Source organism: Ambystoma mexicanum, chromosome 3q (assembly GCF_040938575.1).
Source record: "Ambystoma mexicanum isolate Mex_15411 chromosome 3q, UKY_AmexF1_1, whole genome shotgun sequence".
Classification (NCBI taxonomy): domain Eukaryota; kingdom Metazoa; phylum Chordata; class Amphibia; order Caudata; family Ambystomatidae; genus Ambystoma; species Ambystoma mexicanum.
Genome location: NC_090926.1, coordinates 573,860,561 through 573,887,324, shown reverse-complemented (window position 1 = coordinate 573,887,324; position 26,764 = coordinate 573,860,561). Strand labels below are relative to the sequence as shown.

The following is a 26,764-nucleotide window of genomic DNA, read 5'->3' as shown; positions in this document are numbered from 1 at the left end:
CTAGCAGGTGTGGTATTTGAGTTATTTTGAGAGTGCTGCAGTTCAATAGGGATGTTGGTAATGTTGGAGATACTGAAAGGGGGCTTTAAAACAGGTATGTGCGGTTGCCTTGGTCTTAATGTAGCAGGAGGCGGCACGAAACCTGTACCCATTTTCCTTTTACCTCTAGTCTCTGTGAAATCTTCAGAGGGTCCACGTTCTCCTTGTCTTGTGGAGGCACACCGTCTCGTCTGGGTCTGGTGCTTCTAAGGTGACGCTCCTCAGTCTTCTCTGTCGCCATCGCCGTCTTGCCTTTCATGACTGCAGGACTGCACCACCCAGCAACCACTCTGCCTATTAATTGACTTTAGAGACTGTCTTGGCACTGCTGAAGAAATGCAAAGAACTATAATTTCAGGAGAATTCTGTACATGACACTGCCAAAATACACAAATGTAAATGAAATATTTCTTCAACTATTGACTCATTGATGCTAAGAACATACAGAAAAATGCACAGGAAAGTCAGAACAGTCCACATGTGAAAATAGTGAGCTTTTACCACATGCCCGGGAATTTAGTAGGCATAAGAACACACATTCGGAACTTTAAAACATCAAGGAACCATTTCAGAAATTATGCAAGTGCCGTTTTCCTGGGTCCTAGAACGTGTATTTTCGCAGCCTTGAAGCTTAAAAAAATCTCTATTTCTTGTCATAGTCTTATAATGTGGATACCATGCTGACACAACGTATCTGTAATTTTAATATTTTTTCTCTTCCTTTCATTGGTGAAGTTTTAGAACAATGTGATTATAAATGAATGAATAGGTGCACTTGTGAAGTCTCATATAGCTAAACTAGCTGTTCCCGGCTTAATTTATGCTGTTCTAGCATATGTTAAAGTTCAATATCGGTCGGTAATTCATAGGGTCACTTCTGTTCCCCTTCTTAAATACCCGAATTACCACTGATCGCTTCCAGGAAGGGGCCGTATGTCCCTGTAACTTATTAAGGGTCATTGAAGAGGCTAAATGTATCAGATGGAATGAGAGGTATGCGCGGTATAAGAACAGTATCTATGTTCCAACGATCACACAGGCCTCTATGAGGTGTGTAATTGTCAACCTTGTTCTGTTGTAGAGTCCCTGTGATGGCATAGTATTGCGTAGCAGCATAATTACAGCACCTACTTTTCAGTTTTAGTTTGTGATGAGGCATATGTCCTGCTGCATTTTGCTCCTTAGAGACTGAAACTTTGAGCCGGTAATTAACTGTTCATGGACACTGGAACCGCTGTGTTCTGTGTGAAGAGAAGTGGGGGTGGAAAGAAGTAACTTCCGAATATTTGTGATAGTGGAAGGTGACCGTGTAGAACTGTGCTCATTCTGTTTGTTGAAATAGTAGCTGTTGTTGAAGTGGATACACTTTGCCATTTGGACAGCAGAGGGCAACCTAAAACTGATAAATTGCATCAGCTGAGTACGGAAACACACTTAAACGTTATATAGGAAAATGCAAGGTAGATCCCATATCTTATTCATAGGAACAGTGACTGTCTTTTGCATTTATTTAATTGTGAACAACACTGTATGTAATTTGAAACTGAATATGCGAAACATAGCTTGGGATCACTTGAAACTGTTTGAAAATTTACTTTTCTAAAGCCTAACCCCAGTTCGGGAATGCACATTGCAAGGAAGAGGGCGTATGGAAATATTGAGAGCTAGTAAGTTCAAACTGGTTTTGAAAGCAAGGCCTCATAAAAGCACTGCAAGATGCTGGCTAATGTATAGCTTCAAAGAGCCCAGTAAAATATATCATTTCAGGGCCCCTCATAAAACCCATTAGCTAAAGTCACAGGACTGTTCTCTGATATTCTATGCAGTGAAAAATATACATTGCATTGACATGTTTTCATATTAAGGAGATGGTGCAGGGGGGTGTATCAACAGTGACATCTGCAGGCCAAAGTCGTCAACATTTCTTACCTCTCTGATGTGAATAGAAAGCCATTAGATGGCAATTTTAATAAAAATGTAATTGTTTGAAAAATCATATCATTTGAAAGCAATATCCGAGCAACATGCGACCCATTGCAAATTGTAAATGAAAAATGTTTTTTCTCCCCCTTATGAAATTTGCATGGGGTGTCGATTTGAAGATACATGGGAAAAACACTTCTCTTTAAATATTTAACACACTGTGATCTTTCGACCATGTGGTCGCGCACACTGATCTAAACAATCCGATGATACTGATTTTATTCATCTCACGTATTCACTTAAAGTTAGACCCCTAAACACAGAATTAGCATTTTACATTGGAAGTGAGTTTACCTCTCCCTTTGCATTCATGGGACTGGTGTAAGCCATACCTCCAGTTACAAGCTCGGGGGAGGAGTCAAAGATATATAATTGCATGTACATACATTTAATGTGGGGAGATTAACACTGATAATTTACTGGATACAACTAGCGAAAGATGAACAAGGGAATAGAATCATCTGGATTTCTTTCCCCCTGCTGACTGGAGACATAAGCCATTGAGAGAGGGATGACCAGCCCAGGTTTGAAATTGGTTTCCATGTAGCCAACTGATGAGAGCGTGCTGCTAATGTTGTTCCAGACTAACTGGGTACCTGTTAATTCTCCATAAACCAAAGCAGCATTTCAAATGTTGTAGAACCCTGAGTTAACCACAAGCTGCGCCTTTATTATTCATGGTAAAATCCAGGGACGTAAAGTGGCTGGAAATTAAGGGGAATGCTGATTTCACAAATATTGTGGGGCAATGTATTGAAAATGCGTTTCCTTAAAATCCAATGCATTTCTGTTTTGAGAGGCACAATTTAAAACGTAAAGCATTTTTGTGCAATTTATATGCAGGCTGTTTTTGTAAACTTAAGCACCATTAAATGGAATCCTTGGCTCATGCTGGTGTAGAATCACACAGGCCATAATGCAAGTAATGACACATGATCGTCTAATGTGATCTCATGTGATAAGCATCCGTTTTGAGTCCAGTTATAAATGAGATATTTGCGCAACCGGAATTAACGCAGAAAATTCATTAGATTCATAGAAAATTGTGCAAAGTGTTAAACACCTGCAGTCTCTCACCTTGAAATACGTAAGCAGACTTATGTGTAATGTGACATGGAAAGGATGCTTTACAAATTTACATTTGCACTGGAGAAAGTTACATCCCAAGCCCACACCCATACACAGTTATCTACACATGTTCAGAGAAAGCTGTATAAACATATTGTGAAAAGAAGGCACATACACAAGTGTTCAGTAAGAGTGCGCTATTCTGAGAACAATATTTTTCTAATTCAGACCTGTAGTAGTCAGTTGTAATCTGTTTTGCCTACATTTAAATGATTTGCACATAGCCAATACATTTACAACCCCACACTTGTATTGGGGAATTAAGTTGAATGATCTTTTTAAATGTTGTTTGTTCTGGTAACATTTCTCCAATGCCATACTTGTTTTGATACTGGAGAAAATCAAGTGTAATGAGATCAATGCCTCGACTGGCCAAAAAGTGCCAATGTTATCTTTTGATATAGGTTGTGTTGCCTGGATAGAAGCAACCCTGGAATGAGTGTATTTAAAATGCCTAGTATAATATCCATATATTTGAGATTGGAAATGAAAGCTTGCGCATGCTCCAGTAGAGTGATTCATGTAGGCAGTTAAAATTTGTATTGATGAATTAATTATTTATGAGTCCATACCGTTGTAGTGATCTCCTGGGCATAAATCTAGAGACCATGTTAGTTTGAAGTTAACTCTGTTCTTTTAAATACATTTTGAATTTTGAAAAGCACACTGATTGTTTATTTCCCAAAATTATGGGGTGGGACTGTATATCAGGGGGCATGAAATCAATCGTGCCACCTAGCTGAACCTATCAAAAAATACTTTTACAGAGACCAGCTGGGATTAAACATAGAACTTAAAGTAAAAGGGGTGTGAATAATTAATTGGTGCTTTCTCCATCAAAAGCAATTTTCTACCATGGCCGTCTCTCGGGCTGGCCACAATCGCCCGTTGTCCACACTTCTTCTTAAAAGGGATTTGCCTTATCCTCTTAATTAGAGTAAGATTGTTCAGAGAAATATGTTGCTGGACTTTGAGCAGTCGCATATTCCAGTTGATCTCTCATTTCCTACCAACTTTGTAAGCGTTTTGGGATTACCCAACCGTTTGTTCTTACTCTTTTTTGGACACCACCCAAGCTAGTGACACTTCCCTTGCTTTAAGCATTTCAAATTGTTCGACCAGAGACCAAATCTGGGCCTCTGAATGCTTACATAGAAAGCCAGCAGGCAGTGGCCTACATATCTTGAACTCACCCGAGTCCTGTTACAAACTGTCACGTAGCCAGAGTAAGTCTCCATGGTGGAACCCAAAACATCATAATTTTAAAATACAGTGGCATGATCAGAACAATTACCTGAAGAATTGGACAGACATTAACACGTGTTGGTTTTGGGGTGAACCACTGTTTTGCCTTCCTGTTTTCTCAGTAATTTAAAGAAATCTTTTTAACATAAGGGGTTCCCCATAAAAAATTATTTAAAAAAAAAAAAGCTGAACAAAAAAAAAAAGGCTGGAAAGCAATGTGCTTTGCTTGGAACACAAATAATTAATTCACACCTCATGTAAAGTTTGAAATAGACCTGTCTTAGGTCTCTTTATTATCACAATTAAAGATGATCACAAAGACAGATAGAAATGAAAAAGAAATACATCACCAATAGCGTGCCTATACCATTCTTCCTCTCTGCCAAGCCTTCACTGGGAATCACCAGGGTGGGAGAGAGAATTCTTCGCAAACAGGAACAGGTTAACGGAAACACGTCTGCTTCAGTCAGCGCAGCTGAGGTTCACAGTAAGAAGTCAAAAGGCGAAGTGACTTGTTCTTTCCCTGTGTGTGTGATGACTCTCCCTCCAATTAATCCAATATTTGTCCAGAGCTGTCCACCATCAGTCGAGCCCCACAGCAACGCATCCGTTGCAGGTACAAGACTCCACTGAATTTGCAAACAATCTCTGGATTCTCACAAGAAGCCGACAGACTTTGCTCTCGGCTGCTAAGAGAATGCAAACCAAACTTCATCTGAACACATAAACAAGCTGTCTTTCCATCGCTCCAGCAAACGCACATTGTGCTCAGAGAAATGGGCCTCTCTTTAAGTTTGAATGCAGAATGCATTTCGCTTGGACTCCATCTTGGAATCAAAGGTTGCATTTTTTTAATGCGCTACAATCACAAATCCTGTCTAGTGTCACTTTTATGCAGGTAATAAAAAGAGAAATCTGGTAACTGGGTGCAGACTTCACCATGTTCTGGTGAATTCCAAGCTATCTGGTCTCTCTGAGCCCATGCTGCTACAGTCGGACTGTACTCTGCTTGGATAGGCGATTTTTCTATCCAGTTCTTGTGGCCACACATTAAAATGCCTCCACAAGGGAGGTTCAGCTAAATAGTTGTGTGCGCTTATCAAGAAGGCAAGTAAAGAACCCAGCTCTATACTCCAGAGGACGATACACATTGAAAAGTGAGATCTCAGTATGATAATCGATCCCTTAAGGGCCAGGAATCATTCCCCCGAGTATACAATTGATTATACTGGGGTAAAAAAGAGATGCCAGTGCGATTTTAAAATTGAGACACTCCTCTCATGAAAGACCTGTCCCTCCAAGCCTCTATTAACTTTAAACTCTGGTTTATCAAAGATTGTCTTGTGCCAAAAGAACATGTATGTACGCCCCTTAGCTGGTTTTCTCTCTCCTATATTTTATGGGGATCCCCAAATCATTAACATTAGAAGTGAAGCATTTAATGTACGTCCTGCCCAGGTGTGACACGTCAGTTCAAACATACTTTGTTGCCCCAGTCCCATTAAACTGTAACCAGCATTTCCACTGGCTCGTGGCTGAGCCCGCCTGGCCAAACCTAATCGACACACTTCAACGCATGCCAAAACTCACTCTCTGTAGGATAGAAAGAATCCAAGCATACATTTAGATATATTGCATCCTAATGCATATCATGAATCCAATATAAATCAAATACTAAAGCACATCCATGATCCATAAAAGCAGAGGAGCCCAACAAGGGTTTGCATGCATTCTATGTCGGTAAATGAACTTTGCCCTGTGGCGGTTGCTCGTCCTAGGGAAAATTTGAAGGTCGTTCTCAGTAGCCCAACCATTGACACTCGAAAACCTATTCTTTTTTTTTAAAACTCTCTTTATTGACATTTTAACAACACAGTTCTCACAACCTTGCCCCCCAACAATCTCCCTATATCCATTAACAACTTGAGTCAAAACTATTCAACTATTACCCCTTCCCTCCCATCCCCCTTGACCTCCCCACAGTGTCCACACACAGTCCTCTGTAGTTGGTGTTCGCGAAGATTGGAGGAAACCCACCTCCCAGTCATATCCCCCTATTCTCCTCTTCCACATCTCCCTCCTACTCCAGTCCCTAATACCTGCAAGTTCACGGCGGACGCAAGTCATTGTCCCTTGACAGATCATTTAGCAGTTGAGACCATTGAACCGTGACCACCTCCCCCTCAACCTCTGCTTCTACCTTCTGCAACACCGTTAATTCTGCTAAGCCCCATCTCCGTACATCCTTCCGCCATAAGTTGACAACCGGGCCCTGCGGCAATTTCCATGCTATCGCCATAAGCCGCTTTGCCAGTATAAGCAGAAACCGGCCCATTCTATTTCGCACCTTATTCCGTTTTCCCCCTGGCAACTTCCCCCACAAACAAACCTCTGGGCTTCTTTCTCAACTGGTCCCCAGCACCGTATTTACCTAATTTACAATGTCATTCCAATATTCCACTATTACCCCGCATTCCCATACTATATGCCAGAACCCCGCCCGTTCAGAACCACATCTAGGACATTCATCTGACCGTTCCGCATTCATGGATTGGAGTGTCATCGGGGTCACATATATCCTATGCAAGATATTAAACTGAACTAACTGGAAACGTGCATTCCTCGAAGTTTTCCGTGCCAGGTCCCAGACCTGTTCACATTCTGCATCTGATATAGAGCGATCCATATCTGCCTCCCATTTTCCCTTAGCCTTCAATTCCCCCTCTGCCACCCCCTCCATCAGCGCCTTATAAATATGTGAAATACGTGCCCTACCTCCCATCCGACTAAGTAACACTCGGAGAACCGGGCATGGTTCCGGCTCCTCAGGAATCCCTTCCCACAACTCTGCCATCCTACGGACCACCGCCCCATACGCCAAAAATAACCCCCCCGGGAGGTCAAACTTCTCACACCACTCCTCACAAGTGAGAAGCTGCACGCCTTCAAAAAAATCTCCCACCTTCTCACATCCTTTCTCCTTCAGCCTTCGAATCCCCATCGTCCCTATCGCCTGGCGTAGTTTCTGATCAGCCCCCCATGAAAGACCCCCTTCATAGCGGCCCCTCATCCCTCTACCCCCCCATACTTCCTCGATGTCTCCCGCACCACCTCAAAGATTACCGACCCCGTTCCAGCCCCTACCGGGTGCCATAAAAGTTCCACCGGCCTACGGTCCGGCTGCCCGGTCCCTACCAATGTTTTAAGGAACTCCCCCCTCCAACTGGTCCCACACCAAAACCGACTGTAGTTGCGCCGCCACAAAGTAGATACTCGAAAACCTCTTCACCAAAAAACTGTTGTTGAATCTTTACGGTAGGCATCTTCTAGAGGCAGTGAAGAATAACCACTTAAAATTATTAAAATGTTTCGTGTCCTTCAGAGTATGCAATATACTATTAAGCTCTCTGCGCCTTTTTGACACATTGAATGAGAAAATGTGAACTGCCTGATGAAGTTTACTTTCTTCCAGATCAATCCCTTGGTACAGATCAATTGGAGGAATTTTTCTGTATGTTGAAAGTTGAGGAACTCCTGTTATTATTTTGTTCCTGTTCCCTTTCTAAGTTTTTGGAATTATCACTGGGCTTGCTCAATGATCAGCTGTGATGTTTCTAAAGCCAGTGTAGTTTCAGAAAAGTGTCCTCCAATAGGCCTCTAGGTCCCTGCCTCCATCATCCTCATGCACTATGCCCATGCTTAGGCTGTTGTGCATAAACCTATTTTCCTGATCCTCGTTTCACTCTATAAGGCATGTAATTTCTTTCTCAGTATGTTTAATTCCGTCATCTTTGTCTCATAATTACCCTACAGTAGCTGTCATTATTCACTCATTCTTTTTTAAAAAGTACCACTTGCTGACCGATCTGTTGGCTAAGATCTTTGATCTGGTGTATAAAGCATTCCTGTTCAACGATCCTAATCCCTGTGCACCATCTAAGGGTCCTGCATAAAAACAAAGCTGCCTGGCCCTACAAAACACAGGACTCTGCCTGCAATTACTGAAGCCATCTGGAACACTGCAACTGGCTCCCAGTAGGTCATGTGACACACTGCCTCGTTATTCAAACTCCCCTGGGTGTCCAGCCCATGTGTCTGTAGACAAGTACCAAAGTAGCAAAGGGCAGCTCCCTGTTTGGGCTGGAACGATCTTAGGGCCAGAACAATTGCTCAAGTCAGGCCTCACCAAGCTCACACTTTACCTGACGTCTGGTTCCACGCATAGGGATCCTTCCATCCATTGACCATCCATTATCAGTTTACCACATAGCTTCTGTTACTGCACTTGACCAAGGAACATTGCTGTCTGTTTTGGGTCTGTAAACTGGCATTTTGTTACATGTAGCCCCATTCTTGCCCAACTCTGAACGGCTTTGCACTTGGGTCGTCTCAGCCAGCCATCCACCCCTTCCCTTTCTGCTCCTCCATCTACCCCTCCATTCTTGGGCTTCGCTCGTTCTTTGTCTTGACTTTGTCTATTTATATATCTCTATCGATATATTTATCTGCATCTTGATTTTGCTCAATTTCTCCTTTTACTCACTCTTCTCCTTCCGTTCTCTCATAGCCTTCAGCCTCAACTTGGTGAAACTTCTGCATTAGTCTCTGGCCTCCCCATCCCCTCCTGCTCCTGTGTTCGCACAATCTCCAACCTCATCCATCCCCCTTGCCTACTGCACAACACCTGCTGATCTCCCCCACCATTACTCTTTCACTTGGCCTCTGCAATGCACAATCACTTTGCAAGAAGTCTTTCTACATGACTGACCGCTTTGAATCACCGTCAACTTTTGCCTGGATCCCACCTCAAGACTTCTACACTAACGGCTCTCTACAGACTACCCTCCCCACACTCCCAGACCTGTTCGGCAGGGCTGCAGTGTGGGGTTCCTTTTTAATAAGGCCCTTAGCACTGCTCCCCTACACACCTCCCCATAACATAATCTCCTCCTATTTTGAATATGCCACTATTGAACTTCTCCCTCCGACTCCTCTCACTGTTCTGGCTCTCTGTCGCCACCCTAGTCCTCTCCACTCCTTCCGTGATCGGACCCTTCTCCTTGAGTCACTTTCTACCGACATTCCCATTGTCATGATGGTGGACTTTAACCTTCCCAGGCCATCTACAGCCACCTGACTTGAACTTAAATCCATCCTGTCTGATTTCTTCCTCTACCACCAGCCTAGCCACTCTGGCGGGAACTCTTGATCTTGTCTTGATCTCTAATTCACTTTCGTCCTCCGACCTTTCAATTGACCCCTCTCCCTCTGATCATTCCATTGTTCACTTTAACATCTCATTTCCTCCCCTTTCTACTCCTCATATCCCCTCTTCGATGACTAAGAAGAAATTCAGGCAGGACTTTACTGTGATGATCTGTCTTTCCCCTCTTCATGCCTCTTCCTTTGACTGTGCTGTCTCTGACTTTCACTGTTCACTTATGATTCCTTTTGACTAACAACATCCTGCTCACACATTCACACCTTCCTGTCCCTGTCCTCCGTCTTCGAGAGTTAAAAGACCCAAAGCAGCAATGCTCCTTGGTCCTTTCCGCTAACAGCAGCTCAGTGGTGAATTGGAGATTCACTTGGTTGGAGGATCCCCATGTGTGGGGGCAGGAGCCAGGCAAAGGGCCAAGTCCAGGTATGAGCAGGGATTCTCACCCTAGGCCCTTTTCGACCCTGACAGGTCCAAACAGGGAGTTGTCCTTTGCTAATTTTGCCCATTCTCAGCAGACAGCCAGTTTGGACACCCAGTGGAGATTCTGTAACAAGGAAAGCAGTGCGGCACATGACCCTCTGAGAGCCAATCAGATTGCTTACGATGGCTCCCAGACCTCCAGGCACGATGCAGGTAGGGTCCTAGGTGTTGTAGGCCCAGGAAGCTTCGTTTTTGAGGCAGAACCCTTGGACCATTTAAAGTATCCTCCAGAAATGCATGATTTAGCAAAAATGCCTTTTAGATTAAAATCAAGTGACATCCTCTGGGATCCAATTAGAGTGCCCACTTGTATTAGATATCTATAAAGTAGCTAATAAATCATGCCTCATATAAAACTGTTTTGAGCATTCAGACATACACAGATTGGAAGCTATTTCCCTACTGCACTCCGGATCGCCTTGATGAAGCTTTGTTGTGTTGTAGGATGCTTTATGATCGGAATGTTTTTCTTCTCTTTGCAGACCAGCTGGAATGATCCTAGTCGAGATTTTTTCAGATCAGTCTCCAGGCGTCAATATGCGTAAGTAATGTTGAAAAACGAATGCTTTGAGAGTGACCATCATCACATTACCGAGCTTTTTTTGGATTGTCATGTTGTGTATACATTCCAATATCTTTAATTAAACCCGTGCACATGGGTTGCGTCAGTAGTTTCCCACATTTTATCCCGACCTACTTAAAGATTACTTGGTTTTGATCATCCCTGGGCACACCAATTAATAACTGTGAATCTATTCAGTTAGATGTGGGGCAACTGCAGAATCTGTTAGTAGCATCATGTTTATAGAACTTAGTTTTTACTAGTGTGGGTGTTTGCAGATCTCTTAACAAAAGCCCTGCATATAAAAGGGGCACATGACTATCTGTAACAAAATCAGATAACTGAAGCTTTCACAGTACAATCAGTCCATGCAGTGGTGTCTACTGAAAGTTAGCACTATTCTTTAGGTGATGCTGCAGTCTACTAGCGATGCAAACTACCTAACTATTGAGTGGTAATCTTATGTCTGCCTTAACATAGGAATGGCAACGAGGAGGCACAGGCATGTTGATCCAAGTGAGTGAGTGGGAGTAATGAAATGAAGATCGGTATTTAACAGCTTAGCATTGTACTATTCAACGATCCGGCCCAGAAATAAAATTGCCAGTTGATAGGCTGCTAGTCGAGACGGAACTTGATCAGTATAGGGAAAGTTACAGTAAATGCATACAGAAAGTGTTTATCGATATGGTTTGAAAATTGGTAAAGGTAAAGCAGATAAACATAGAGCAATTATAGTTGGCAAAACGAGGGAGGATTGAGGTTTTGTAGTCGTTTGTGTTTTACTGTATGTTGAAAATGACATGATTGATGGTTGAAATGGAGTGCGGGAAGATAAAGTTGAGATTAAGAATGTAGTTAATGCAAGAGAATAGGTAAGCTAATGGAACAATAAAAGTAGCCAGGAATACAATTGGTTTTGGTAAGTTTTCTATGGGTCTGTGGTGCACGAGTTAAAGGTAATTGAATAGATTTTGCAATCATTAGGGTCAAATATTTGAAAATATGGGAAATTGTTTTATAGGTGCACCAATTTGCAAACCATATTGCTACAGGGAATATAGCATTGAAGGCAGGTTGTGCAGTCTACAGTCAAAGCAACCAAAATCAGGACTGAGTATTTACTACATCAATAGGTTATCTTATAGAAAGTACAAGTGGTTAAGGTGATGTGGTCGTACCTGGTTATTTACATTGGTGTTGGCAGGTAGACGGATCATCCGGGCCCATGCAAATTGGGTATCCGGACCGCTCTACCTTGGTGGTTGTATTGTTTGGGTATTGCACATAGTCTGGGGGAAGAGGGAGCAGAGGGCCAAATCACGGAATCATGTGGAAGAACACTTTGTTATGTTGATGCACTATTATGTGCAGTTATTTACCTTGGTTGTTGACTGGCAGCTGATGGTGTGCGGGGGAGGGGTTGTAATCTGTGAAGTGAAAGTAAGGTTTTGACATATGAAGCTAAATGGCTGAGTGGTAGTAACATTAAAGAAAGTATCCTGAAGGGGTGGGTGCTGGGGCCACTTTATCGGGTCCAGGCTGAATGTTGAAAAGAGGCGGTTTGGTTCTTGGGTATTAAGTAGATTTGTACTTGCCTTTTACAATACTCCCTTTGAGAATAAGAACTCTAATTGGACTTGTGCTCAGGTCTGGTTGGAAACGTTAACAAGAGTGGCCAAATGTTTCTGTAAATCGTGGTTCACTATCTCTGGGTTTTTCCAGGGGAGAACTTGCAACATTTGGCCCGGGTGGCAAGTTTACTTTTCTGGCTCATAGTGCAATGGCCCAAGCACACAGTGCAGGGGCCCCAACTTCCAGAACAAGTAATCTCAATACCAACCTCTACCCCTCCCACACATTCTCAAGTATATATATATATATCAGACATTATTGACATTACTTTCCTTTCATGCAACATATTTTTCAGTTATGTTTGTGGTTTCTTAGATGCCCGGACCCCTGGAAATTCTCCCACTTGCCAAGCATAGTAACATTATTTCACCAGGATAATAGAAGTGGTGAAATGGGAATGCTTGGATGTGAGCCCAGTTTCTCAATGTGTTGCCATTTGTAATTTGACAACAGGCTACATCTCCTACCCTCCCATCTCATCTTTAGTTTTAGAACAATGTAAAGAGGTGGCGAAGCTGGGGAATTCATTGGTAGAACGGAGCCGTTGCTGATCCAAGGGGTGTGGGTTTGATCTCAGTCAAACATGAGCTAGCATTGCAAAAGACCCATACCTGGCTTCAAGTCTCCCTAGTGTGAGACACCTGAGGGTGTTCTCACAAGTAGATCCCGGCAATCCCTTATTCAGGTGGCCATGGAACAACAAGCCCTCTCTTATCTCAACGCAAGGGGCGAACGAGTGAGTGAGGGAGGATCACCTGGGTAGTGAGGCTTTTATAGGCTATACCAACTCTACCTCACATCCTCCCTTTGAACCTCTTTTACCAGAATCCAACATCCCCTCGGCATCTGGTAAATCCATTAAAAACCATATCTCCCAGAATCCCTGTTTTACTGTTTCCTATCTAAATACTTCCCATCATTTTTCTCCACGTCCTTCTGATTATTCTTTCCTGAACACCATGACAAGACACTACCATTCCCACAATTCCCGTTTGTCTCCCAAATCCTACCAATCTCACCCTTTTGAGTTTTCATATAACATCCTTTCCCCTTCCGACCCTGAAGGATACTCGGAAACTCTACCCCCCTTCCTCTTTCCTTTCCAACACAAACACTTTCTCCCCGACATGAAAGACAACGGACTAACACAAAAGTCGTTTACCAGACATGTCCCAACCCAAGGGTCAGGCAGAGCAAGGCAGAGTCGGGCAATTAACCATAACCACACACACCTGACAGCCCTTTCCTTTCCCCACAGGAATAAAAGGTGGAGCATGAGAGCACAAGAAGAGCAAGGCAGGCTGCACGACGAAAGAGCTATCCAGGCACAGCAGTTCAAGAGGAGCAGAAAGACGGCGAGAGGCTGACCAGGAGAGAAGCGACTTTGCCCTTTCCGACCCAGACCGGTAAGACCTTCGTAAGGAATAGGAAGACCATGGACAGGTACACTGAGTGTGCCTGGGCTGATAAGCAGGACAGATGGAGACACCTGCTACCGTGGTACAGGCCTTGACTCTACATATACTGAAAAGCCAAGCAGTTCATCACAGAAGGTGAGTTGAGGAGAGAACTGATAAGAAACCGAACTGTGTTGAAAGAAAGTCGCAAAGTGCCACATTGAGGAAAGTTCAAAGAACTGTAAATTGTTAAGGGAAGGCCAGCTGTAGAGGTAATCGGCACCACATGGGTGTTCACTCTAGAGACTCTGGCTGATCCCGTGTTGATTGAAACTACTTATAGCAGAAGGCCGTAGGAGAACCGCCAAAAAAGGTCAAAGTGGTCATACAAAGGTCTAGCAAAATCCCTGTACAGTCGAAAGTCTTTGACCGGCAAAGCATTGAGAAACTCAAGTGAAGTGAATACCACAGCAAGAGAAAGAAAAAGGAATTGTGAAGTGGCAAGAGTGAACCCGGCTGAGGGATGCCAATAAAGAGGGCCAAAGTCTAAAGACCCAAGCAACAGTGTGTTGACAAAAGTGAACCCAGCAGAGGGGGGGATGTCCACGGTGAAATGTTTAAAAGGACATTAAGATTTGTGAACGCCAAGGTGAACATATCTGTGCAAAAGGCCATAATGAACCCGACCGGAGGGATGCAAATGTTTGAAGGGGTCGGAGCCCAGAAGAGAGGGATCCAGGGGTGAAAAGGCATCACCCCAACGACATATGAAGGCAATAGAGAAAACTTTGTGAATATAAGCCAGAGTGAACCTGACAGCATGGAGGCTGATATTTGAGAGGGGTCTGCGCCCAGAAGAAGGTGACCCAGAGGTGAAGAAGCATCACCTCGAGTGTAATCTGAAAAGGACTTTTTTATGGTTTGAACCTATCAGATCCTCGGAAGCAGGAGAAACCATTTCTGAAAATCCTGATATTGAGAAGAACTGTTTGAGGGGTCTGCGCCCGGAAGAGGGGGAGCCAGGGATGAAGCCATCATCCAACGTACATTTGGAACAGAAATCCTTTTGCTTGTTATTTTTTAAACCCATCAGGTCCGTTGGACAATACACTTTTTTGTGTCTGTCTGTTCTTGATACCATGTCACCCTTAAACCAGCCACAACTGAAACTCCAAACCGGCACCCCGCGTACCCATCCCCCACAACATAAGACCCTGACTTGCAACCCTGCCTCCTCACCAGTATGTTTAATATAAATTGTTTAAATTATTTATAGAGTAACACTATAGAGTATAGAGTATAAACGCATATGAGTGAATCTTTCTCTACAGATAGTTAAGGAAAGTTAAGGAAAATGAGGCACAGTGATGAAATGTGATTTGCTCAGGATCAAATGATATATGAAGTGTGGAAGGTGGGGATTTGAGCCCTTCCTGGTTCCACAGTTTCCAATTCAAAAAAGCAGTTGAGACTTCATCTTCTCCTATTCCATCTTCAATACTAAAAACAAAAAAGTGCTTTCTGCAAAGTTGTTATTCAAGGGCTAAACAAGTGTTCTGTTAAATCTGGTTTTGAAAGCACCAATGTAACTACAAGAGGGACGCCTAGGGGTGGCATGGAGCTCATGCTGTAAGGCTGCGTTTGTGCTGAGCTCTGGCGTTTATCCTGCAAAGATCCTGAACACAGCGCTTAAATAGCTTCTTCTGCCTCTTATTGAGGCACCTGCTTGGCAACCTCTGCTGCCAAATACTGGATCGGGCTGAGTTTGTTTATAGCTACTAAGACGGTAGAAAATCGACTTAGATCCGGACCTGCACGCAGGTGAAATGAAGACAATATGGTGGCTAGCACACAGAGCTCTGCTACGTTGAAGCGGAGATGAGAAGCAGCAGAGCGACCGGAGGGCACTGGCGGCCGTGGGAGGGATCGCAGCGTAGAGCCCCCCTTCTGCCTTGTGAAAGTCCAGGTACTGGTGAGGGCGAACCCTCAGCGCTGACTGAGTGCGCCCCAGCGAACTTCCCAAAACGGTGCCTGGGCCCTTGATGCCGCCTAGCAGGACAGGCAAGACTGACCGTCTAAGCGAACAGCGTTGCGGCGCAGATGCGAATGCAGCAAGCAGTAGATTCTACTTGCATCGGAGTATAAAAGACGTGCAGCAACCGACCTAGGAAGGCACCTGGCTACTAAATCAAGCCTTGCAGTACTAGGAGTCACAGCAGAATGTTTGACGGCCGGCATCACTACTGGAAGAGCAGTTGAAGGCAGCCAGTGTTTTTGGGACACCCCGTGAGGCCGGAGAAGCTGCGCCGGAAGACAGGCACAGGGCGGTTAGAGCCTGGGATACTACAGTCAGCAGGTACCTGACTGGCGGGCAGTGGCCCCCTTAGTGCGAAGAGTGGGTGCAGCTGGACGATCGAGCTTGGTCACAGAGCTCGCCTTCCTCTTTCAGGGTCGGGGGTAGCACCGCCTCCAATGAGTTACACGGCACCTACAGTGAAGAGCACAAAAGTCGGGAAAAAGCAACTAGCAAAGACTCCATGTAGTGCAAATATAGGAGTACGGAGCAGAGAATATACCTATGGCGACAAGACTCCCCACTTTCTCCGTGAGGTTCCTAGGCCCTTTGTAGGCACGCACAGTTGGGCGCTTGTGCCCCCACCACCGGACTGCACTTTTGGCAGGGTGTGCAGGTTGCCAAGGGACGATTGCGCCAGTGCCCTATTGATAAACCTGGTAAGTGACTGCGCCACCTTCCTTGGTGGACACACAATTGCACATTAGATGCTGCCCTCTAAAGAGCCCTCAGGTACTTGCCACCTGGTCCTGGGCTAGCACTTTGCGCTTGTGTGCAGTTAGCTGACTCAACTTGTGCCACCCATGCAACTAACAGAGCGAGTACCACTTTTGCTAAAAGCCACATTACAGCAGACTCGATTCGGTTGGGGGCCCCTGCACATAACTCATAAGGGAAGAACTGAGAGGGGGACTGGCAGACCACACATTGTCATCACAGAAACTGCTCTGGACTGTGGAATCCGTGAGCCCCAGAGCGCTTGGCTTGACCTTAAAGGTTGCTAGGTCTGTGTACCTGGCCCAACATTACAACCCAACTAAGCACACATGAATTGAGGAGGTACACTTCTTGCGCCATTAACTCAAGCGTGGCAGTACAGAGTAAGAACATATTGAGTGCAGTGGAGCCTGATAAATTGTCTCTGTAGACGGTGTGGAACATACAAGTTTTACGCAGACCAAGGGGGCCGGCCTGGAGTGAAGCTGCAACCAGGGGTGTGACTCAGCAATCACAGGAACGAAACATACAGGAGGCGCGACAGGCAGCAAGCCACCAAGACGGACGTCCTGCCTACATCGAAGAGTAAGCAGAAGGTCAACATCATGGACTCCTTCGCAGGACTTGGAAGAACGCTGATGCAGACGCTGACCTCGGCAGAGAGTGCTGTGGGTGCCACGGATAAAGAAGCTTGTGCATACCTTCGGGAAGACAAGGTGCTCGCAGCGGTTGCAGCACTTAGAACCTCTCTAGAACACAAAATAGATGAGGTCAACATAGATGTTCAATTATTACGCCAAGATGTGTGGCCCCTGGCGGCGCAAGTCATGAACACTGAAGAACTTCTGAAAGACACCACTGTCACCACCACCGATCTAGCCACCCAGCTGAAAACTCTTGAAACCAAAAATCGCTACCTAGAGCAAAGAGCTGAGGATGCAGAGGGCAGATCCCGCAGAAATAACATCAGGGTTCTTGGCATACCTGAAGACGCAGAAGGTAGAGACCCTACAACCTATATTGAAAACCTGTTCCTGCAGGAGGTCGGCCCAGGTAATGGCAGGGATTCGCAGCTGAAGGGCCCATCAATCTCTACAAAAGAGGCCCCCACCTGGGTCTCATCCTCGCCCAATTATAGCCAAGATATTGAACTTTCGAGACCGAGAGGTACTGCTACAGTTCTCCAGAGACGGCAGAGTGATACAACGTGGTGACTCGAATGTAGCCATCTATCCAGACTATACCCCCTTGGTAAAAAAACAACGGACTGATTCATCTCAGTTAAAGCCAGGCTGTGAAAAAAGGGGATTGGATATATGCTCATGTATCCAGCAAGACTTAAGGTGATACACGAAGGAAGATCGATGTTCTTTGAGAGCCCAGAGGCAGTATCAATGTGGTTGGAGCACAACCGCCTAGACACATATGAAGATCCTACGGAACAGGAGACAGGGATCGCCGCCACTTAGTTGATAATTACTGAACAGCATCGCTACACCCCATTGTGATAAGACGCCCAGACATCAATAATTGAGTGTACGCTCTGGTTTTAGAATCGACCAGAGGTTCTGCCTACAGCTGCACAACCGCTACGACAATATATATGTTGAGCTGTGGAGACAGTAGCTAGTATGCCAGAGCTGGAGACCAAGCCCACTGAGCTCTGATGGAATTCACCCCAATCCATATGGACAATCGACAAATGACACTTGTCGAATCTTCTGGCTGATGCCTGCTTTGGTAAGCAAGCACCAGCAAACCCGAACAGACCACATCTGTTGGGCATAGTTGGAACCCCACGTTCCGGGGTTGGTGGTTGTTTCAGTTTAATTTGATTTACCCAACCAATGCGATTTTTTTTTTTTTTTTTTGTTTTTTTGTTTTAATTATTTATTTAATTTTGGTAAACAATTTTTTAAATATATGTATTTTTCACACTTATTGTTTGATACACTGCACGAGACTGAAAGGTGCACAAACTGGTTAATGTCTGAAAAAAGTATTGTATTAGTCTTACCACTACGTTCAGGAGTGCCCTGGGATATCGCGCACCCGTGCTTGTTAGTTACAGGAACATGTACAAATCATGGCGCAGATTAAGATCGTCACATCGAATGTGAGAAGCCTTGGCACATATGTACGTAGGAATAGAGTTAAGTCTTGCATGCAGCGCAAAAAGATTCCGATAGCACTGCTACAGGAAACTCATTTGACTGTTGGAGAGCAAGAGACAGTAGTGAAATGCTGGGGGGGCATTGTATATGGGGCACCATACTCTAAGTACGCGAGAGGAGTCCTCCCAGGGGTCAATGGTTCACTTCCATTTCAGTTCCTAAGTTGTGACAGAGATACTGAGGGCCGATATGTTATTCTTAAGGGGTATTTAGGTAGTTTGGAGGTGGTTATAGTCAATTCTTTTTCCCCAAACCATACTATACCAATACACATTCAAACGTTGAGCCCCTGTATAACCCGCTAAAGAGATGCCTTTTTTATATGGGGCAGAGATTTTGATTGTGTTCGCTACAATACATGCGATAGGTCCATACTACTTCGGCCCCGATCCTCCCCAGCTGCAACAGCTCTTAATACAGCTCTAATGTTTCTGGCCTTATCAGATGTATGGCGGGAGATCTACCCAGATTTGAAAGAATACTTCTATTACTCCTCTCCGCACGTCCTCCTTACGAGGTTAGACTACATCTTTGCGAGCACTGAACACTTACAGAACTTAACAGGCGCAGAATATATGGAGTGTGTCATATCGGACCACTCTCCACTTATTGTGACGTGGAATTGTGAGACGCTGCACACCCCTGTTCTGACGTGGCGCATGCTTACGGATGCATTATCAGATTTAGCCTTCGTGATACACTAGACCTCTTCCTGAAAGAAAACATTGGCAGCGTTGAAAGATGGGGGACAGTTTGGCAAACCTTAAAAGTAGTCCCTAGGGGAGAAGTTATTGCAGAGGCCGGAGGAGTCAGGAAAAAGTTAAGGGCGGAACTGGAAGTTCTAGAAAGCAAAGTAAGGTAATTAGAGACATTACAGCCTATAGAGCAGGCCACAGGGCGGGCCCTTCACGAGGCCCGGCTCGGCCACCAAGCCACTTGGGAGACACTATCAAAGATTTGTTACGCCACCCACATGTTAAGGGGACAAGTCACAAAGACTTCTTGCCTGGTTGTGCCGTAAGGAACATCCGAGAGCGTTGATCACGCTTTTACGAGATGAATGTGGGGAACCCTGGAGGGTGATTAATGACATATTTTCCACTTCTTCTGCCACTCTATATAGCCACAGTAATCATGCACCCGCTAACGACATAGCAGAGGTCTTCACTGAAATCTAACTCCCATGCCTTACTAGCAGTCAGCGTAATCTTCTAGACCAACCCTTCACCTTGCAGGATCTGGAGGAAGCGATTACCATATCTGCCTCAGGGAAGACACCGGGAGGTGATGGTCTCCCGGTGCAGTTTTACAAAACCTATCAAAGTACAGTAGCCCCAACACTTTTGAGGGTCTTCGAGGAGACATTTGAAACATGGAAACTCCCGGACACAATGCGAGAAACCTGGATAGTTCCCATCCTTAAACCTGGGAAACCGGCGGATATATGCAATTCATACAGACACTTAGCTATGCTGAATTGCGACGTTAAACTATTGACGACAATGCTCGCATCCCAACTTCGGCAGTGCATAGCGATGCTTATACACTCAGACCAAAAGGGGTACGTGCCTGGTCGCAGCACCACTTTGAACTTATGCAGGTTACAAGATATAATTGATCAGACAAAAGGGCGTCCAGAGCAATACGTAGTAGCATCATTAGGTCCGATTAAACCTTTTGATTCAGTGTATTGGGAGTGGATAGAGGCTGCGCTGAAGGGTTTTGTGTTTGGAGCATATTTTAGGAGATGGGTCAAAATACTCTACACTTCCCCCACCGCTAAGTCAGAACAGAGCGACACATATCCATACTGTGGGATATTCAGAGGGGAACCCGTCAAGGGTGTCCTCTCTCCCCAATGCTCTATATACTGGCACTAGAAACCTATAGCTGCATACCTTAGACAGGAATACTTTGAGTCTGGGATAATCATAGGAAATACCACTCATTGGGACTCATTACGACCCTGCCGGTCCGGAAAGAACGGAGGCGGTAAAAACACTGCCACTGTTCTTTCCAGACCGGCTGATTCAGAGTCCTGCAGGCGGGAGGTGTCACTCCCGCCAGGTCTGACTTGGTGGGAGTAACGCCACCCGCCTGCAGGCGCAAATGGAAACACCAGCTCCGTCATAGACAGAACCAGTGTTTCCATTGTCCCCATCCCCATGGAGTCCTATGGGACTCCATGGGAATGGGGACTTACAGAATTCCGCCTCTGGACTCTGGTCGTAATGCCCCGGTAATTCCGGGAATCACGGAGGCGGAATGTTAATACGGGTCCGGCGGTAGCCTGCCGGTTTTACCGGCACCGTTACCGCCGGACTCATACTTTACCTTTGCCAAACGCATCACAATTTACCCATAGTATTGGAAGTACTGGATGACTTTGTGAGGTTATCTGGAATCACGTTTAACAGACACAAGTCATGCCTTTTTCGTCTAGCTAGACTGAATAACACTAGGTTAACTTCTGCGCTATACTGGGGATTGAAGTGGGAACATGACTTCTTCAGGTACATAGGCATACGAGTTGCTCACACCCCGGAACAAACACATACCCTAAACACATTGAAAGTGGTTGAAGGAGTTAGAAAGTCAATGATGTTTTGGTTCCGGCTGCCTCTTTCGCTTATTGGCAGGGTGGCCATCACAAAGGTTATCATATTACCCTGCCTACTATATGAATTCACAAATGTCACTTATTATATTACAGCCCCTTTCTTTAGTGAATTAGAGACTATACTAAGAACCTTTTTATGGGGTCCGAGGAAACAGACTGGCCACTGCTATTCTGTCACTTCTCTTCGAACAAGGCAGAATCCAGCTGCCTAGACTAGATTACTACTATCTGGCAGCTCATTTTAGCTTCATTACCAAATGGCTAGCAGACGAATCCAACACAGAGCATATTTAACTAGAAGCCCTAATCAGCCCTCTGCGATTACGAGAAGCACTCTGGCACCATGTGAGTAAACACATAACTTATCCGCTATTACTGTCGGTAGACAGGTCTGGTTACGGACACAAAATGTCCTGAAGCTCACGCATCCCTATTCTCCTCATACACCCATCCTAGTTAATACACAGTGGGACCCTGAAGATTTGAAAATAGCACGGTGCTGGGAGGAGGTGGGCATTGCAACGTGAGACATGTATGAGAGTGGCACTTATAGAGAATTCCCAGACCTCACCCAAAAGGAGGATCTCCCAAGAGGGCAGTTTTTGAGATGCATGAAGGTAACCAAATTTGCTAGACGCAACTGGCTGGATTGGCCAGCAGAACCCCAACCAAATGTGCTCCTTGCAATTATATTTGATCTAGATAATGGCTGGAGACCAGTGTCTAGATTGTACGAGGCTCTAATTGCAAGCTCAAACATTGATATTACGAAGCTTAAGACGAGATGGGAAGCAGACCTGGGTGCAGATATCACAGACAAACAGTGGCTGTGGGCGCTCAGCCATGTTCAAAATGTTTCGCGTAACAAAAGGTTTCGACTACTTCGGGTCCATGTCCTTCACGTATTTGACCCCGGCTAGGGTAGCTAAATTTAACAAGGATACACCATCCAGCTGTCCCTGATGTGGTCAGGAGAACGCCCACTTAATGCACTTCCTTTGAGAATGTGGCATGGTATAAAGGTTTTGGACTCAAATTAAGCACACTTGTGAGAGATCAGGTATCACCAGATACAAATGGACCCCACAAGAATGCATACTAGGGATGTACACTAGAACCAGTAAGCACAAACATGTTTCTCTGTTCATGGATTTAGCCTGCATATTGGGTAAGAGGTGTATAGCCATGACTTGGAAGTTGAGTAGAGGTCCACAGTTTGAAATATGGCTAAAGGAAATGCAGCGCTGGTGTGCAGATGACACATCAGCGTGGGGCCATGTTATAAATGTGCATGGAGAGGTATGGCTCCTTTGTAAAGCATGGAAAGCCATAGTCATTTATGTCCTTTATCCTTCTGACAATAAACCACCTTGAGCTACCCAGGAAGATGACAAGACTTGAGTGAACCCTTTTTGAAATGTTTGTCGTGATGCAGACTATGCACCCCATTCTGCTGTGTAGATTATAAACGGTCAAATGTTTGCTCCTTAAATGCAACAAGCTGTAGCACTGATAAAGAATAATACGGAGACTTCCTATATTTGCCCAATTTGTTGGTTTTGATTTTCCTTTTTTTTTCTTTGTTTCTTTTCTTTTAATATCTGTTATCCCCTTTCCTGTTTTGTTGTTCTTTCTGATAAAAGCTTATTGGACTGTAGTGCTGCATTATATGGCGTTGCACTTGTGCAACCTAATGTTGGTTAACCACTGTTCTTGACAAAATGCCAATAAACATATTTAATAAAAAAATACAAGAGGGAAGCCTATTAATCGTCTGTATCCTGAGGCAAATACATCTGAGATACAGACTAAGATTATAATGAATACACTAGAATTGTAATTTTTGTCTGTACAATTGAAAGCAAAACAAAAAGCAACCATCGCCAAGGCTATTATGTCACACTCCCCACCTCTAGTTATTCAAGCCAGTACCATAGAATTGTTTAATTTCTCATAAAAACATCTGTTTTTTTATTCTGTACCAGGATAGCACATATTTTACTTTAAGAACAATTGCTTTGTACACATTCATTAGCCAAAGACAATGCCTTCATATACCGCTTTATACAATCATGACAACACATCTGTTACAGACACAATTTCCGGACCTTGGTGTTTTCCAGTGTCCCTTTTCAGTTTCTTTTTTGCTTTGTATTTAACCTGCCCTAGCTTAAGCAGTGCAGGTGGTAGCTGTATGTAAAAGGTCGACACAGTTTGTTTTGCCCATCTCTTCACCCAGCTGCGGTGTCGCAAGTTAGCAGCCTTCATCAGGATGAAATACAATTTCTAAATTACACAACAAATGTTTATTGTGTCTACAAGGGAAATAAATAAGAGGAGTGACCTATAACTTCTGAAAGGATGTCTTAATGCATCTAAGCATCAATTTCTTGACATGTCCATCTGTCCTCTGATACGTCTTCCACAAAGAGAGGACCTTCCCTTGCAAAGGGAGGGTCAGGTTCTCCATCCAGGGGGTCAACACTCTCAACCTTCACGCGTGATTTCTGAAAGGCTGAGATACAAGGATTGGGACCTCCCGGATGAAGTGATGGAGGTGTTGCTTTCGGCAAGAAGGCCAGCAACAAAATCTCAGTACCGTTGCTGTTGGAATAAGTTTTGCAACTGGTGCAGAGAAAAGAAAGTTGATCCTTTTCTATGTTCGACACCAGATGTGCTATCCTTTCTGCTTTCATTAGCACACAACGGTCTTTACATTGGGACCATTAAGGGTTATCTGGCAGCGCTCTCCATATGCAAGCGCTCTTCGGAAGAATGTTCCTACTTCAAAATACCTTTGATAATTCAATTTCTGAAAGGGCTCATGAACGTGTTCCCACCTTCTACTTTTCAGGTTCCAGTTTTGGACCTTAACCTGGTTCTAAAATTCCTCATGTGTGCACCATTTGAACCCTTGCACACATGTCCATTTAGAGTGTTAACCTTTAAAACCATACTGTTGGTTGCTCTAACAACTGCACGTAGAATGAGCGATTTGCAGGCACTCTTCCAAGCCACCCTTTACCGTATTCCACAAGGACAGGGTTGTGTTGAGGGTTATAACCTTTTTCCTCCCTAAAGTTGTATCGGATTTCCATTTAAATACCCTCCGCCGCACCCCAGTAAAGAGGAAGAAAGTCTTCACAGATTGAACCCTAGAAGAGCTTTAAGCTTTTATATTTCTAGGATGTCCAAGTTGAGAGTGGACAACCAGCTCTTTAAAGGAAATACTGGACAGAAATTGGGACAAGCTGTTTCTAAACAGACTTTGTCAAGGTGGATCATCCTTGGGATTTCAGAATGTTACAGATTGGCAGGCAAGGACCCACCAGAGGGTTTGCAGGCACATTCCACCAGGGGCATGGCCTCTTCCAGAGCCCTGCAAAGGGGAGTACCCATTCGAAACATTTGTGATGCTGCAACATGGTCATCGTTGCACACATTCTCGAAGCATTATTGCTTGGATACTTCCCAAGCTCAGGACGTCGCTTTTGGTATGGCATTACTTTATTCTGCCCTGTAAAAATGTACAAATCTAAATTCTCCACCCTCCTCCAGTCTTGGATACTGCTTTGGGAGTCTGTCAAAGATGAGGAATATGTTGGAGGACACAATCCATTCGAAGAACAAGTTACTTACCAACTGGTATCGTTCTTTCGGCTGAATGTTCCTCCAGTGTATTCCCCATCGACCTCCCGTTCTACCCCTCGGTAGAATTTCACATGCTATTACAGCTTTGGTTCCAACAAGGGAAAAACTGAACTGGGGCCAACTGGGCGCTGTGCGTGCTCCTTATAGCATCCGATGACGTCACCCTCGACAGAGGCCTTCAAGGGACATCGACTCAACGCCATCGACGCAGGGCGCCCTCTGCCGAAAAAGTTTTCAGAAGCAGCCTAAGCTGGACATTACTTGTCAAAGATGAGGAACATCCGTTGGAGGAACATCCAGTCGAAAGAACGTTACCAGTTGGTAAGTAACTTGTTCTTTGATCTATATCCCCTGGGCCAAGAACATCCTGATATGGAAACGTTACATTGATGACACCTTCTGTATCTGGTCTGGAGCTGAAAATGATCTACAGCATTTTCTGAGATGGCTAAATAACTGTGACGACCATCTCAGCTTTACGATGAATTTTCACCATCTAAGGGTGAGTTTCTTGGACATGACAATTTACAAAAGTGACCAGGGGTATGCCAGTACACTATATAGGAAGCCATCGAACAGAAATGGGATACTACACTTTACTAGTCTCCACCCGGCAGGTCTTAAATTAAACCTCCCTTACAATCAGTTCCTAAGAATCTACTATTACTGCACCATTTTCTGAATCTGATGTTACTGTGATATAAGTACAACATTGATCCATTCATGTATGGGCGTTATGTTCTCAGTGATTTTTTCTGATTGTAACATCCAAATAATTCCGTTTTTTTGCTGGTCAATCTGGGGGTACCAATGACACTGCCGGGACATTAGCATTTTAGCCATTGTCATGCACAATATTGCTGGTTATGTGGTAATGTGTGAGTGTAATGATGCATTTTCTGTAGACTACCGTCCCACATGTGAAGCTGAGATTACTGTGGCACAGGCTCAGCACGTTTTCACGCATTCATACATGGGCGCCAAAGGTTTTAGTGAGGGACCTCTGTGATGGTAAAAAAATGAACTCCTTCTCACACTTTTTAAAAACCACACCCCCCACTTGCCCCTCTCAGCTCTCACCCCTAAACGGGTGCTACATTTGCGCAGGCACAGCCGTGTCTATTGACCACATTTAGTAAACACTGATCAGCGATTTTTCATAGTGTAAAACAACTATTGTAATAAAAGACTTTTGGGCATAGTGTATACAATTATTCCTGCCTTGGGGTATAGTGTACGTGGTAGAGTAATGGTTACAAGATGGCCACCATATTCTAATATATGCTTAAATAGCCCTGATTTGATGTGAGCGATTGCTCAGCAATCAGGGTCCGACGCCACAGCACTAAGCCGGAGGACTTGTAAGTACATGAATGTATGCAATATAGCTGCACTGGCATTACGATTTGTGAGCTGTCTAAAGGATTAGCCGCAAGTCGGATGTTTGCATGTGAGGGTAGCTATGGGGGCCGTGTGTAAGGCTGCACACACGTGCGGTACAGCGTACATCGAGACAGCCTTCCGCACTCGATTTACTGGGGCATCGGATGGGGCTACATTCGTAGGACTTACTGTCCCTATCTTTTAACCTAGGTATCAAGACTTTCCCTGGTCCGCCTCAAATACACAGACACGGTCTAGCCCTTCTTATTCCATATAGGGTAAGCTTTTTTAAGCTTTTTCAAGCCTTTTTAGAGTTAGTGAATTCCCCTTATTAAGAAGTAATGTTGCTTCGGGAGAGTATCTCGCGCTCAAAACCAGTCTTCTGGTAAAGTTCTTGAGGTTTATCCAACCAAATATTACAAAAGTCCAATTCGTGTAGTATGTGATGTTTATTC

General features: G+C 44.5%; 1 protein-coding gene across 2 annotated transcripts in view; it reads left to right on the top strand.

Annotated features, from left to right (window-relative positions):
- Positions 1-26,764, top strand: part of LOC138582748 (stress-70 protein, mitochondrial) — a 1,916,616-nt gene that overhangs the window by 97,875 nt on the left and 1,791,977 nt on the right. For both annotated transcript variants that reach the window (XM_069654348.1, XM_069654347.1), the window contains one exon: positions 10,579-10,637. In XM_069654348.1, coding sequence (XP_069510449.1) covers positions 10,579-10,637 — 59 coding nt within the window. The remainder of the gene's footprint in view (positions 1-10,578; positions 10,638-26,764) is intronic.